This window comes from Bicyclus anynana, chromosome 21, assembly GCF_947172395.1.
Source record: "Bicyclus anynana chromosome 21, ilBicAnyn1.1, whole genome shotgun sequence".
NCBI lineage: Eukaryota > Metazoa > Arthropoda > Insecta > Lepidoptera > Nymphalidae > Bicyclus > Bicyclus anynana.
In genome coordinates, this window is record NC_069103.1 from 4388337 (window position 1) to 4401468 (window position 13132).

Consider the following 13132-nt stretch of genomic DNA (forward strand, 5'->3'; position numbering starts at 1 on the left):
AATATATTTTAAATAATATTTTATGAAAAAAACAACACATAATTAAAAATAAAAAAGTTACGAAATGACATGCATTTTCTACCCTCATTTCTAATTAGTTTGTTATTAATACATCTTCTGGTTACAAAAGAGACAATTTGCGAAAAATATATTCAAATATTCCTGTTCAGAGTGAAAATAAACTAAGTCTTTACGTAAACAGCATCAGAAATAAAACATATTGAAAACCTTCCACAAAATAACCTAACCAAACCCCTGCGTTAATTAAAAAATACGTAAAACAATTAATGTAACAATATTACTTACAATAAAATCTTTTTTTCCATACGGATAATAATTTCGAAATAAAACGAACGTTTTTCCAATGGAACACCTCATTTCATGCTTCGGGATTTAATATTAAAACACAGCTAGATTGCCGATCGAAAATACGACCGGAAAACTCGCTACACAATCCCGCGTTTAATGATTACATTGTGGCGTCATTCGATAACAAAATTACGCAGCGAAATGAAAATTAAAGGGCTTTTTATCCCCGTATACGTACGTAACTCATTACGTGTGTGAGGGTATGAATTGAAGCGGACTATTTGTCAAACACTTGGTGGAAACCGTTTCGTTCCGCTACGATCCAATTCGAACGAAATTTAATTGAAATTCGAAATGAATAAATCCTCGTGGAATTCATCCTTTGCAGCGTTAAAAACTGATTAATCATTTTGTTTTTGTACGTTTGTGCCGTGTGAAATAATGTTTTCAGAGTTTTAAATTGGTGAATGATTTTATGCGTAAAAAAATTATAATTTTTACATGATTTTTTTTGTACTCTAGCTACTATCTCAATCCAATCAATCAGTATTTGAATGCATTTAAAGTGGTGCTAAAGAAGAATTACTATAATTCTTCTTCTTCTTGTAAAACGATCTGTGCGCTGTAGTAGACCGTTAAATGTAATAAATTAATTAAACAATCAGACTATAAGAATTTAAGTGAGAGCTATTTATGTGCTTAAAGTGCTTAATTCTACTTCTTCTCTTAGCCTGTGCACAATACTGGATTATTATTAACTATAAGCTTTTGATAGTGATATAGCTCTCTACAATTATCCTACCAATATTATAAATGCGAAAGTTTATGTGTGTGTTGTGTGTGTGTGTGTATGTATGTATGTTTGTTCCTCTGCGTGGCGGCTACTGAAGTGATTTGGCTAAATTTGGTAAAGAAATAACAGTTATGAGTCCAAATTCAAATTGTCACGTAGCATTATGCTGAGCTGGGGCCATTTTCTGGGTTATGCCACCCATCGCAGGATATAGTCAGGATGTCATGGTGTAATGGAGATACTGTGATGTGTGGCATAATTTCGAAATAAACGCATTTTTCTTTCTTTCTTTCAAATAGATTTAACTCTGGTTTAACACATAAGCTACTTTTCATTCCGGAAAAATCCATGGTTTCCTTTGGGATTTCTGAAAAGCTGAATTCGCGGGCCGCTAGTTATGTTTACAAGAGAAAACAAGGCGTGATTTATTAATTGATTATGAAACACGGCTAAAACTCACGTGATATTAGGTCGGAGTATGCCCGACTAGTTTCGAACCAATACGGGACCCTTAGTCATGAGCTGGTTCTTGCATCGCGGCACGATCTAAACTGATCAGTTTGGATCGTGCGTTTGGATTCGAAACTAGTCGGGCATACTCCGACGTAATATCACGTGAGTTTTAGCCGTGTTTCATAATCAATTAATATGAATAACACTCACGATAGTTTAAATTCTAAAAAAGGCATGATTTTTTAAATTTTCAGTCCAGAACTTGGGTTTCAATAAGTCATACAACTTTTTAATTTATACCTACTTTTCCTATGAGACATGATAACTTTTGTGACACCATCACAAGCTCAAGTTGCTCTTTACAACCTTTTTACAACATAAATTGAAGTTTGTGACTGATAAAGCGATATAAAGAGACTTACTAATTCGTCGATATCTCTCTCAAATAGATTACGGATTTTAATTGAGATCTATTGGAACCCTCTTCAATTTTGATTAATATTACGGGCAATCCGCTTGACGTAGACCGTCTGTGACGATGATTTGTACGTACACATTCCTCAAGTAGATTAAAATAGAGATATTCTAAAGGCAAAGTTCCATTTCGTTGATTTATTAGACAATTAGCCGACGGCCCTCGATTTCACCGGTTCCCGTGAGAATCATCACAACTCATATTCAACTCACTGCTGAGCTCTAGTCTTCTCTCAAAATGAGAGGGGTTAGGCCAATAGTCCACCACGCTGGCTCAATGCGGATTGGCAGAATTCACACACGCAAAGAATTGGCTGGTGGGAGGCTTCGGCCGTGGCTTGTTACCACCCTACCGGCAAAGACGTACCGCCAAGCAATTTAGCGTTCCGGTACGATGCCGTGTAGAATCCGAAAGGGATGTGGATAGTATAAATATACTGCAATAGCAACAAAGGAATAGGTCCATTGCATTGGTTAATCAGTATAAACATTTTTTAAACCTATAAATTATCTTCCATTGACGTACTAGGTGTGGTGTATACGGTAATTATCATTGTTAATACGGCTTAACAATAATAATTAAATTTAATCACTTACTTTATTATCATAATTATTACATAGCATAAAACGAAGTCGCTTCCGCTGAATGTTCACTTACCTACATCCTCTAAACTATTCGACAGACTTTGATGGTTATTTTCAGCAATAAAATAAAGAGTGATTCATTTCAAGAAGGTTAATAATTATGTATAAAAAGTACACATATATACAGAAAATTTATCAGTTATTTAATAACTTAAAATTGGAAATTTTGAAAAACCCCCGAAGGTCATGAAATTATTAATTACACTCTCGATCAAGTCATCAATATTCTCTTTTAATGCGCTTTCGTTTGAGACTTCACTCTAGTATATTTGCAGACATTCGGTTATTCTTCCTTACTTTCACCCCCAGTACTTTTAACCGGCTTAACCGATTTTCATCAAACATGTCAATGAATACTCGCACATAAGTCCTTTCATACAAAACAAACTAAATTGTAATCGTTTTATTCGTTCGGGAGCTATGGTGCCATAGACAGACTGACAGACAAACAGACACGTCAAACTTATAACACCCCTCTTTTTCGTTGGGGGTTAAAAAGAAGAGGCACAGGCTGCTGGGACATACGTTTCGTGCCGTTTGGCAGTGGTCGACGGGTGCGGGGTGCATCTTTTTTCTTCTTCTTTGTTTTACGAGGGTTTGTTCAATACTAAACATGCCACCCTCATAGGGGTCACATTATATATACAATTATACCTTATTTACCGTGAGCCGTGATAGCCCAGTGGATATGACCACTGCCTCCGATTCCGGACGGTGTGGGTTCGAATCCGGTCCGGGGCATGCACCTCCAACTTTTCAGTTGTGTGCGTTTTAAGAAATTAAATATCACGTGTCTCAATCGGTGAAGGAAAACATCGTGAGGAAACCTGCATACCAGAGAATTATCTTAATTCTCTGCGTGTGTAAAGTCTACCAATCCGCATTGGGCCAGCGTGGTGGACTAATGGCCTTGCCCCTCTCATTCTGAGAGGAGACTCGAGCTCAGCAGTGAGCCGAATATGGGTTGATGACGACGACCTTATTTACCTACGATTAGTCGCTATCTTATCCTGTATATAGACTTATACGAGTAGTTACTACATAGAGCCCGTATAAAGCTGGGGCGGGTCGCTAGTGTAAAAATAAAACAATATATTTAACCTCTTCAATGAAATATAATGTAAAAGAAACCACGAAACCAGACGATACCTACCTGTCACCGGTGACAAAGGTCCTCTGAAGTAGGTACCTACCTTAATTGGACTCCGTGACAGATAGAAGGGTATATGGAATAATAATTTTCCCAATAGCCGATATCTGGCTTAAACGGATTAGGGATTTTAATTGAGAACTCTTGGAACCCTCTTCAGTTTTGATTAATTGTGTGAGTAATCCGCTCCACTAGACTCCGTGTGAATATAATTAGTACGCTTGAATAGGTAGATTAAAACTGACGTCATAATATAGTATAACCTGATTTACGCATATAATCAAGTCAATAGAATATATTCATTCAATTAGGCTTAGTTCACAAGCACTTTCGAAAGGTCACGTATTAACAATATAAGATAAGTGTTAATAATTAGTCGAAAACTTATAATTAAATTTACGAGGGCTCCAAAGAAGAGTCCACAACAAACTCAGCCAGGTTTTTGCTTTTTAGTTTATCAACATTTAACAATATGTGTATAAGTAGTCATGTAATAAATTTCATTTTCAAGCTTTTTTGTCGTTTGTATATTCATTCATTAACATACGACTTTTCTATAAGCTTCGTCGTCATCAACCCATATTCGGCTCAGTGCTGAGCTCGAGTCTCCTCTCAGAATGAGAGGGGTAAGGCCAATATTCCACCACGCTGGCCCAATGCGGATTGGCAGACTACACACACGCAGAGAATTAAGAAAATTCTCTGGTATGCAGGTTTCCTCACGATATTTTCCTTCACCGTTAGAGACACGTGATATTTAATTTCTTAAATTGCACATAACTGCAAAGTTGGAGGTGCATGCCCCGGATCGGATTCGAACCCACACCCTCCGGAATCGGAGGCAGAGGTCATATACACTGGGCTATCACAGATCTGTTAAAAAAACTCTGGTCTGGTCTAAAAATATAGATCAGGTTATTCTCTAATTTAGTACCCTTTCTGAATAATATGAGTACTTTTATGGGTTAAGACTTGAGATTACGTTTGTGAAGTCAATTAATTTTGAGTTTGTACATTTCAAGCTGGTTTCAAGTTACTTTTCATGAGCTCTTAAAGCGTCAAGTTTATGAATGGCTTTGAGTAAAGGATGGCACGGATGTGCCTTTTTTGACTTGGTGACGTCTAGACTCAGATTTTACTGTTCTGTTTTGAATCCTGTTTCTAATATGTAAGTGTGTTTTCAACTACGTAATTTAAAAAAATACAACGTATGAAAATAAATTAAAACTTACCGATTGTATCGTTCTTGAACTGCGAGTCATTGAATAGTTCCGTACATCTGAAATAAAAATATATTCGTTATTATTCATTTATTCATTAACAATCCATATTCTGCTCACTATTGAGCACGATACTCTTCTCAGAATGAAAGGGGTTAGGCTAATAGTCCGCAACGCTGGACCAACGCGGATTGCCAAATTTCACACACGTATAATTATGAATATTCTCAGGTATGCATGTTTCCTCACGATGTTTTTCGTTCACCGTTTGAGACACGTGATATATAATTTCATTAAATGCACAAAGCGAGACTACGCTTTCTGAGTCGAAGGCAGAGGTCATATCCACTGGGCTATCACGTTTCATTTCATCATCAGTTGATTTGACGTTTTTTAATAGGTTGTAACCAAAGACCAAATTGGTAGTCATTATCATTAACAGCTACAATCGTTAATGGTACTGAAGGGAGTTCTGCAGTGGAGCAGAATCTCAGACCAATTATTGTATAGGACCTGCCTCGTTAGACGTTACTTTTCTGTCAAAGTGTATGATCAACGATCTAATGCGATTATAAAAACTGTCTCTACAGAATCGATGTTAAATAGTTGTAATCGTGTTCGTCGGTTAAAGAGCTCCATATAAATACCTTTTTGTGTAATTGAGTTGTGTAAAAAACGGGCGAAAACTTCTAGTTTAGTATAAGATATATACAAAATCTAAGCTCGTTTTCCTCAGAAAATGACAGACAATTTTGTTCGTGCGATACAGGTCCTTCTATAATTGGTCTGAGAGCAGAATAGCCTAATTATGAGACGATGGGTAACATTCAGGAGCAGCATTCATATGAAACAAATCTAATATTTACGAAAAATGGAGTCATGAAAAATGTTTAATACTGCGAGGCTTCATATAAAGTCGCAGTCTTCACAATATGACAAGAGCGACGTGACACACATTTTGTACGTCCTCAAATAGGCTTTAGGCAAGAATCCACTTTTGAATCAACGTGGAATTCAGCATTTTTGCACCGCCGCTGGTACAAGTCCAATTTGTGCTTCTACATTTTTTATTTTGTTAAACGTATATTTTAAAGTATGTATTCAACTGTCTGTATCTATACCTACATATAAAAATGTAAAGAATTCTACTATTAGTTGTACAACTTTATAACTAACTAGCGGACGCCCGCGACTTCGTCCGTGAAAATCAATGTTAACTTTCAAGCCCTATTTCACCACTTTAGGGTTGAATTTTAAAAATTTTTGAATTACATTATATTTGGTATTTTTTTATGATTTATGAACAAAGTTTTAAAACTGTAACTCTAAAAATGAAGGACTTTCCATACACATTCTTCTCCATTTCCATTTCACACTCTTCTCATTTTATTTCGTGCCAAGTTTCATTTCAATTCATTCAGTAGTTTCAGCGTGATGCCCGAATAACAAAAAAACACAGACAGACAGACAGACGGACAAAAAATCGAAAAAAAATATTTTTAGCTTCAGTATCGATTATATAATGCCCCCCCCCCCCCCCAATAAAAAATTTCAAAATATCTTCAATGTACAGAATGTACAAAATATACAGAATTCGTATTATAAGTATAGATTCTAGATGGCGCTGTCGTCCGTTAAGCCACGCTAACGTTTGTCGTTACAAAAGGTATAAGTAAAATCTCAAATTTCGGATAAATGTATAGAATTCGGCCAGTTTTATTATAAGTATAACTATACAAATATATAAGAAATTACGAAAAGAATACCTACGCTTTATACGGAAAAGAATACCTACGGCTATCTCAACTATACATTCAATACATAACAAAAGTACAAATTCAGTTTAATTCACATTTAATTCAAAATTACAACAGATGTTCAAAGATAATCAAGTGACAAAATTACAAGACACAACTCAAAAGGCTACTTAAGTCTTCATAAGAGAGCTACCGAAAAAATTATATTATACTCCTCAAGTAGGTCTCCTGCTATACCTAACTAACAAGATCCCATGTCGAGGTGGTTTTTGGAGAACACTTCCAACACAATAGACTGCCACTAGCAGACAATATGGGCACACACTCGTGCCGCCACTCTGACGTCGATGAAGTATCACAGTAAAAAGACTTTGTTCCACTGAGTACTATTAAAATGCTCTTGGATGCTCTGTAAAATACCTAAAGTATCTACTTCATGTTTTATTATATAAGAAGTTAAAAGTATATAAATGTTTATTAAACAAATTCGTTTGACGCGTCTTTTTTTTTATTCTTTACAAGTTAGCACACATCAGGTCACACATCAGGTGAGATTGCAGTCAAGGACTGCAATCTCACCTGATGTGTGATTATATTTGACGGCCTCCGTAGCGCTGTGGTATGCGCGGTGGACTTACATGACGGAGGTCCTGGGTTCGATCCCCGGCTGGGCCGTTTGAGGTTTTCTTAGTTGTTACAGGTCTGGCTGGTGAGAGGCTTTTGCCGTGGCTAGTTACCACCAATGGATTGAATGAAAGGATTTGTGTAAAATGGTTTAAAATATAATTGTAGGAAGTTTCGCACCTGCAAGTCTCCTGGGAGCTTTCATCGAAAACGCTGCTTAATCTCTCCGAGACATAACAAGACAATGCATGCATATACGATGACACATAAGAAAGAACGAAAGAAAAATGCGTTTATTTCGAAATTATGCCACCTATCACAATATCTCCAGTACACCAGGACATCCAGGACAATACCCTGTGGTGGATTTTCAGTTGGTAACGGGAACGGGAACCACACGAATGAAACTGCGCGGCATCAGCTAGTTTACTAATATGGTTTTAATTTCATGTTCCTAAGTTAAGTTTCTTTTGCTTGCTGTTTTCAGCAGAACCTGCCTCCCGAACTGGTGGTAAAGTTTTTACAAATAGTTAAACTTGACGTTACAAAAGACTGTAAAGTGAGCCTACTTGAAATAAATTTTGATTAATTTTGATTTTGCTTAACTTATACACACAAACATCCCCTGACTTACACGTTTAACCTGATTTCTATATATAAACATCAGTAACGTTCGAAACACTCCGAATGAGTGTGACCGGCACAAATGTCTTTAAATACCTAACACGAGTTCCATTTTCCTCTAAGCGACCCGAAAAGCAAATAGAACAAGGGTATATAAATACCATTTATTTACATTATTGAGTTTATTTGCACAGTTTAATGGAACTTAGGGTGCGTTTTATTTGGCCAAATAAAATCGTTTCAAACGCCAAAAGTAATAATGTATAATGTCATTTCGGAAACTCTGTACATTATGGCACTCGATCTATTGCTTTGTTTTTCTATTAGAAGTTTAATGGTCTACAGTATTGGATTAACAAGAAGAAGAAGTAATACTTTATTTTGCATAAAAAAAAAACATTAAAAATTCATTATTATTTTTTCGCGTTATCAACCCATATTCGGCTCGCTACTGAGCTCGAGTCCCCTCTCAGAATGAGAGGGGTTAGGCGAATAGTCCACCACGCTGGCCCAATGCGGATTGGCAGACTTCACACACGCAGAGAACTAAGAAAATTCTTTGGTATGCAGGTTTCCTTACGATGTTTTCCTTCACCGTTTGAGACACGTGATATTTAATTTTTTTTTAATTCACACATGCATGCATGCATGCCCCGGACCGGATTCAAACCCACCACCCTCCGGAATCGGAGGCAGAGGTCATATCCACTGGGCATATCACATATATTACATATCACATATATTATTTTTTACTAACTCATAATTACTTACCCTAAAAGCAGATAGCTGTTAAAAACGGTCAAGTGCGTGTCGGGCAACGTTACACGCACATAGGGTTAAAGTAGGTAGATAGATTTCGTAGATTCAAAAAGGACTTTACTTTAAATAATATACATACTAAATTGAAAAAATGGTGCTGTCACTACAATATTTTTTGAAGACGGAACCCTAAATTAACTTATTAGGACATCTTGTTTGCCATGTGGCACTGTAACCACAACGCGTTGTGAACTATTTTTCCGCTCACTGAGCGTTTTAGATCTTTGTGCGTAACTCTTCGCTTCGATGATATGAAATTGTTTACCACATTTTTATTAGTTAACGTGATTTTTATCATTGTAAACTAGTATTAATTTGAAAAATATTGGAGGTAACTATTTACTGTTGCGTTTAAAACATTTCGTAAATCGCTGAGTCTAGCCAACAAATTAGTAACTCAAAACTAACATTACTTTAAACTTTACGTAACTCGGTACTAAATAACCTTTACCCTTGGAACTGAAACAATCCATCTTATTTTCAATTTCGCTCACCAAACAGTTGGTAGGTATCGTAGGCATGTTACCACAAGTCGAGCCAAGCGTTCGGCGCCCTGATCGATGGAGCGAGAATATCTGAGATAATCTAATAGGCAAAATCGGTGAGATGTAATGACTTAAGAGACTTAAACCTAATATTGATTTATTTAATATCATGATATCTTTTTTTATTACCCGACTAAGACGAAGCCAAAAGTAAGGGTAATGACTTTGCCAGTCTAAGTATGTATATATGTTGTTTGTCCCACCGTAGTGCCTAAACTACTGAACCGATTTTAATAAATGAGGTGTCAAAAGATTCGTAATAATTCAAATTGAGACATATGCTCTATAACTTACCGTGACCATTTTTATTCCTATGCATTTCTCTATTTCAATCTGAAATATTTTCTTGTTTCTTTCTTTTTAGACCCCTTTTTACGTAGTCGGATTATAGTTGTTAAACTTTATGATTTAAGCATTTACTCGTATAAGCTTTGAAAGGCCTCATCAAGAAATTTTGAAAACCGCAAGACGTACAAAGATGAAAGCCAAGAATGTAGTTTATATTCCCAGTGGTTACCTAATCTGGTTCGGGGCATGCTGCTCCAACTTTTCAGTTATGTGCATTTTAAGATATTAAAAATATCACGTGTTATACGTGTTAACGGTTAAGGAAAAGCATCGTGAGGAATCCTGCATACCTGAGAATTTTCTTAATTCTCTACGTGTGGATGTCTGCCAATCCATATGGAGCCAGCGTGATGGGCCAGCGTGGTGGCCCTGACCCCATTCTGAGGGGAGACTCGTGCTCAGCAGTGAGCCGAATATGGGTTGATAACCTAAACGTCTGCTAAGAACGAATTATGTGACATAGCCGGATTATGCTTAATTCTTAATTAATCGGATTATACTCGCTAGTTTTATATATTTTATTTATGATAACCTATTTACAAAACAATAATAATGTATAATGCATTCAAACAGAAAGATTCATAAGTGCTGACCTGAGTCCATCATGCCTCATTTGATTATTTTACAATTGCTTTGATGTTATCCTTGGCACCGGTGTATTTAACGAGTATCTACAATTCGAACTGTAAGTCAAAAAGGTTCACAATTACACCTTTTCATTTGATTTGATGTGTTTTCAGACTCCAGTCAAATTGAAGCCTTCTTGGAAGATAAAAATATATCAAGGTTATTTTATCTCTCTGTCCTAAACTCGTTTATTATCTGTCAGCTTTAAAAGACATGAGATTGAGATTTAATAAAAATGGTAGAAAGTATAAACTTTTTTTGAATGGTTTCTAAAAGCTTGATGTTTCCTGATTGATTCTATATATCTATACTTCTATACTTACTATTATAAATGCGAAAGTAGGTCTGTCTGTCTGTCTGTCTATCTGTTACCTTTTCACGGCTAAATGGCTGAAACGATCAAAATGAATTTCCGTATAATGGTAAATGGGACCGTATTTTTTCACCCTAAAATAAAAATAGAAGGGGTGAAATAGTGGTTGAAAGTTTGTATGGAAAGTCCTTAATTTTTAGAGTTACATTTATAAAATTTGTTCATAAATCGTGAAAATACGAAATAAAATGTGATTCAAGAATTTTTAAAATTCAACCCCTAAAATGGTGAAATAGGGATTGAAAGCTTAAACTGATTTCCAAGCGGATGAAGTCGCGGGCATCCACTAGTATTTCAATATATTTTTTAAAAGAAAATATAATAACAACTCAAATTGTAATAAAACCGAAAAACTTCAAGGCCACCTAGAGATTATGATATCCAGTAAACATAAGTATGTTTTTGATTTTATTTATTCCCTCAAGCTCGCTATATTCTATGATGGATGAGCGGCAACTCATTCCAATTTATCAAGAACGGTATCGCCTACCTAGATATTTATTTCCTTTAGGGATCCGTTCTAATAACAGTAAAATCCCTCCCCTTACAAGAACATATGTACATTGTTGTGTTTTCGTAAATCTAAGGTTGCCTGAAAGAAATTGTTTCCAAGCGATAAGCCAGCCTTTAGTACACTACTATTTTATGTTCTATGGTGTATCTTGTTTTTTATATGTGGTATGCAAGTAAAGTGTTCGTCATCATCATCATCATCATATCAGCCGATGGACGTCCACTGCAGGACATAGGCTTTTTGTAGGGACCTCCAAACATCACGATCCTGAGCCACCTGCATCCAGCGAATCCTTGCAACTCGCTTGATGTCGTCAGTCCACCTGATCGCCAATCCAATAAAGTGTTATAATAATAAAAATTATTTTAATTTGGTCTCTCTCTTTCGATTGAACAGAAAAGCGCTAACTTTTATTTCTAAGGATTTTCACGGAAAAGTGCTAGCTAGTAGATTATTTTTCAACCACAGATTACCTTATCTCTACGTAGGTAAGGTCTTTAAAATTAAGTAAAGCTCTTGTAGTAACGTCTTGTACGATTTTTCACACTCCGCCCCAGGACTTGAATTCAAGACTTCACAAGTGTAATCCATAACTGTTAATCCCTAGACCAATGAAGTGGCTCTCTTGTATAAGCATCCTGATATAACTATCACATACGGAACCACCTATTAGGTTTCTTATCTAACTTGGACGTCTTTTTTAGCGATGTCACGTATTTTTTATATCTTTTGCTTGAATGATATACACTTTACTATATTTTATTTCTGGTTAAATGACAGTCACACTTTCTATCTAAACTAAAGGTCGGCGCACACCTGACGAAAAGCAGTAAAGCTATTTTTGTTATTATCGAATTATTAAACATACTAGTGTTCAAATAACAAATTATTTTTTTTCCTAAAGTCAAGTATGACAATAAGTTAACTTCGTGCCACAAAATAAATCCCGCGGCTAAAACCTGAACTAAAATTGACAGTTCCTTACACAAATAATAATAACATCGCCATTACCAAATGACAATGAGTGCCATTAAGACAGTTCTACTCTACTGGACTCATTTCGTGGCGCGGAGTCTAGTGATTCTTCCACTCGAAGAACAGATTGTACTGAAAAGAGCCGGCAAGAGTCTCAGTAATATAAAATAAATATTTATTATCTATACTAATATTATAAAGCTGAAGAGTTTGTTTGTTTGTTTGTTTGATTGAACGCGCTAATCTCAGGAACTACTGGTCCGATTTGAAAAATTCTTTCAGTGTAAGATAGCCCATATATCGAGGAAGGCTATAGGCTAAATTATCCCCATATTCCTACGGGAACGGGAACCACGCGAGTGAAACCGCGCGGCGTCAGCTAGTTTTGTTATAAAATATTTTGAACGTGCTTATACCAAAAAAATCGGAAAGTGCAAGTCGGTCTCGCCCACTGAGGGTCCCGTACAAATCATGTATAACCTGTTTCATGTTGATGTAGTTTTAGATTTTTCCCTATACTTATAGTATATTACTATCCCCAAATACCATAATTCTAGGTTAACGGAAAATACCTATGAACTTTGATTGCCTTGAGAAAGTTTTTTGTGGCTTATACGGCCGTATATTTTTATACATTAACTTGAAAGTTTGATTTTTTCAAGCAAGAGACTGTAGACTTTAAGTACCTACATTAATTTCAAATACCTTTATGCGATTGTACATATGATAGACACCACAGATATAAGAGGTAACTAGATTTATAAAGTGTCAATTCTTTGTATTGAAACCAGCGTACCCAGGGGCGTGGCCTAAATGGCTGTTTAATATTTAGTGAAAAATAAAATATGTCACACTTACTCTAGAGTTGAATATTATTTATTC

The 13132-nt window shown here is 35.9% G+C and overlaps 1 protein-coding gene across 2 annotated transcripts in view; it reads right to left on the minus strand.

The window, feature by feature from the left end:
- Positions 1-13132, minus strand: part of LOC112044324 (cell adhesion molecule Dscam2-like) — a 152503-nt gene that overhangs the window by 87741 nt on the left and 51630 nt on the right. For both annotated transcript variants that reach the window (XM_052888110.1, XM_052888109.1), the window contains exon 4: positions 5057-5103. In XM_052888110.1, the coding sequence (XP_052744070.1) occupies positions 5057-5103 (47 nt within the window). The remainder of the gene's footprint in view (positions 1-5056; positions 5104-13132) is intronic.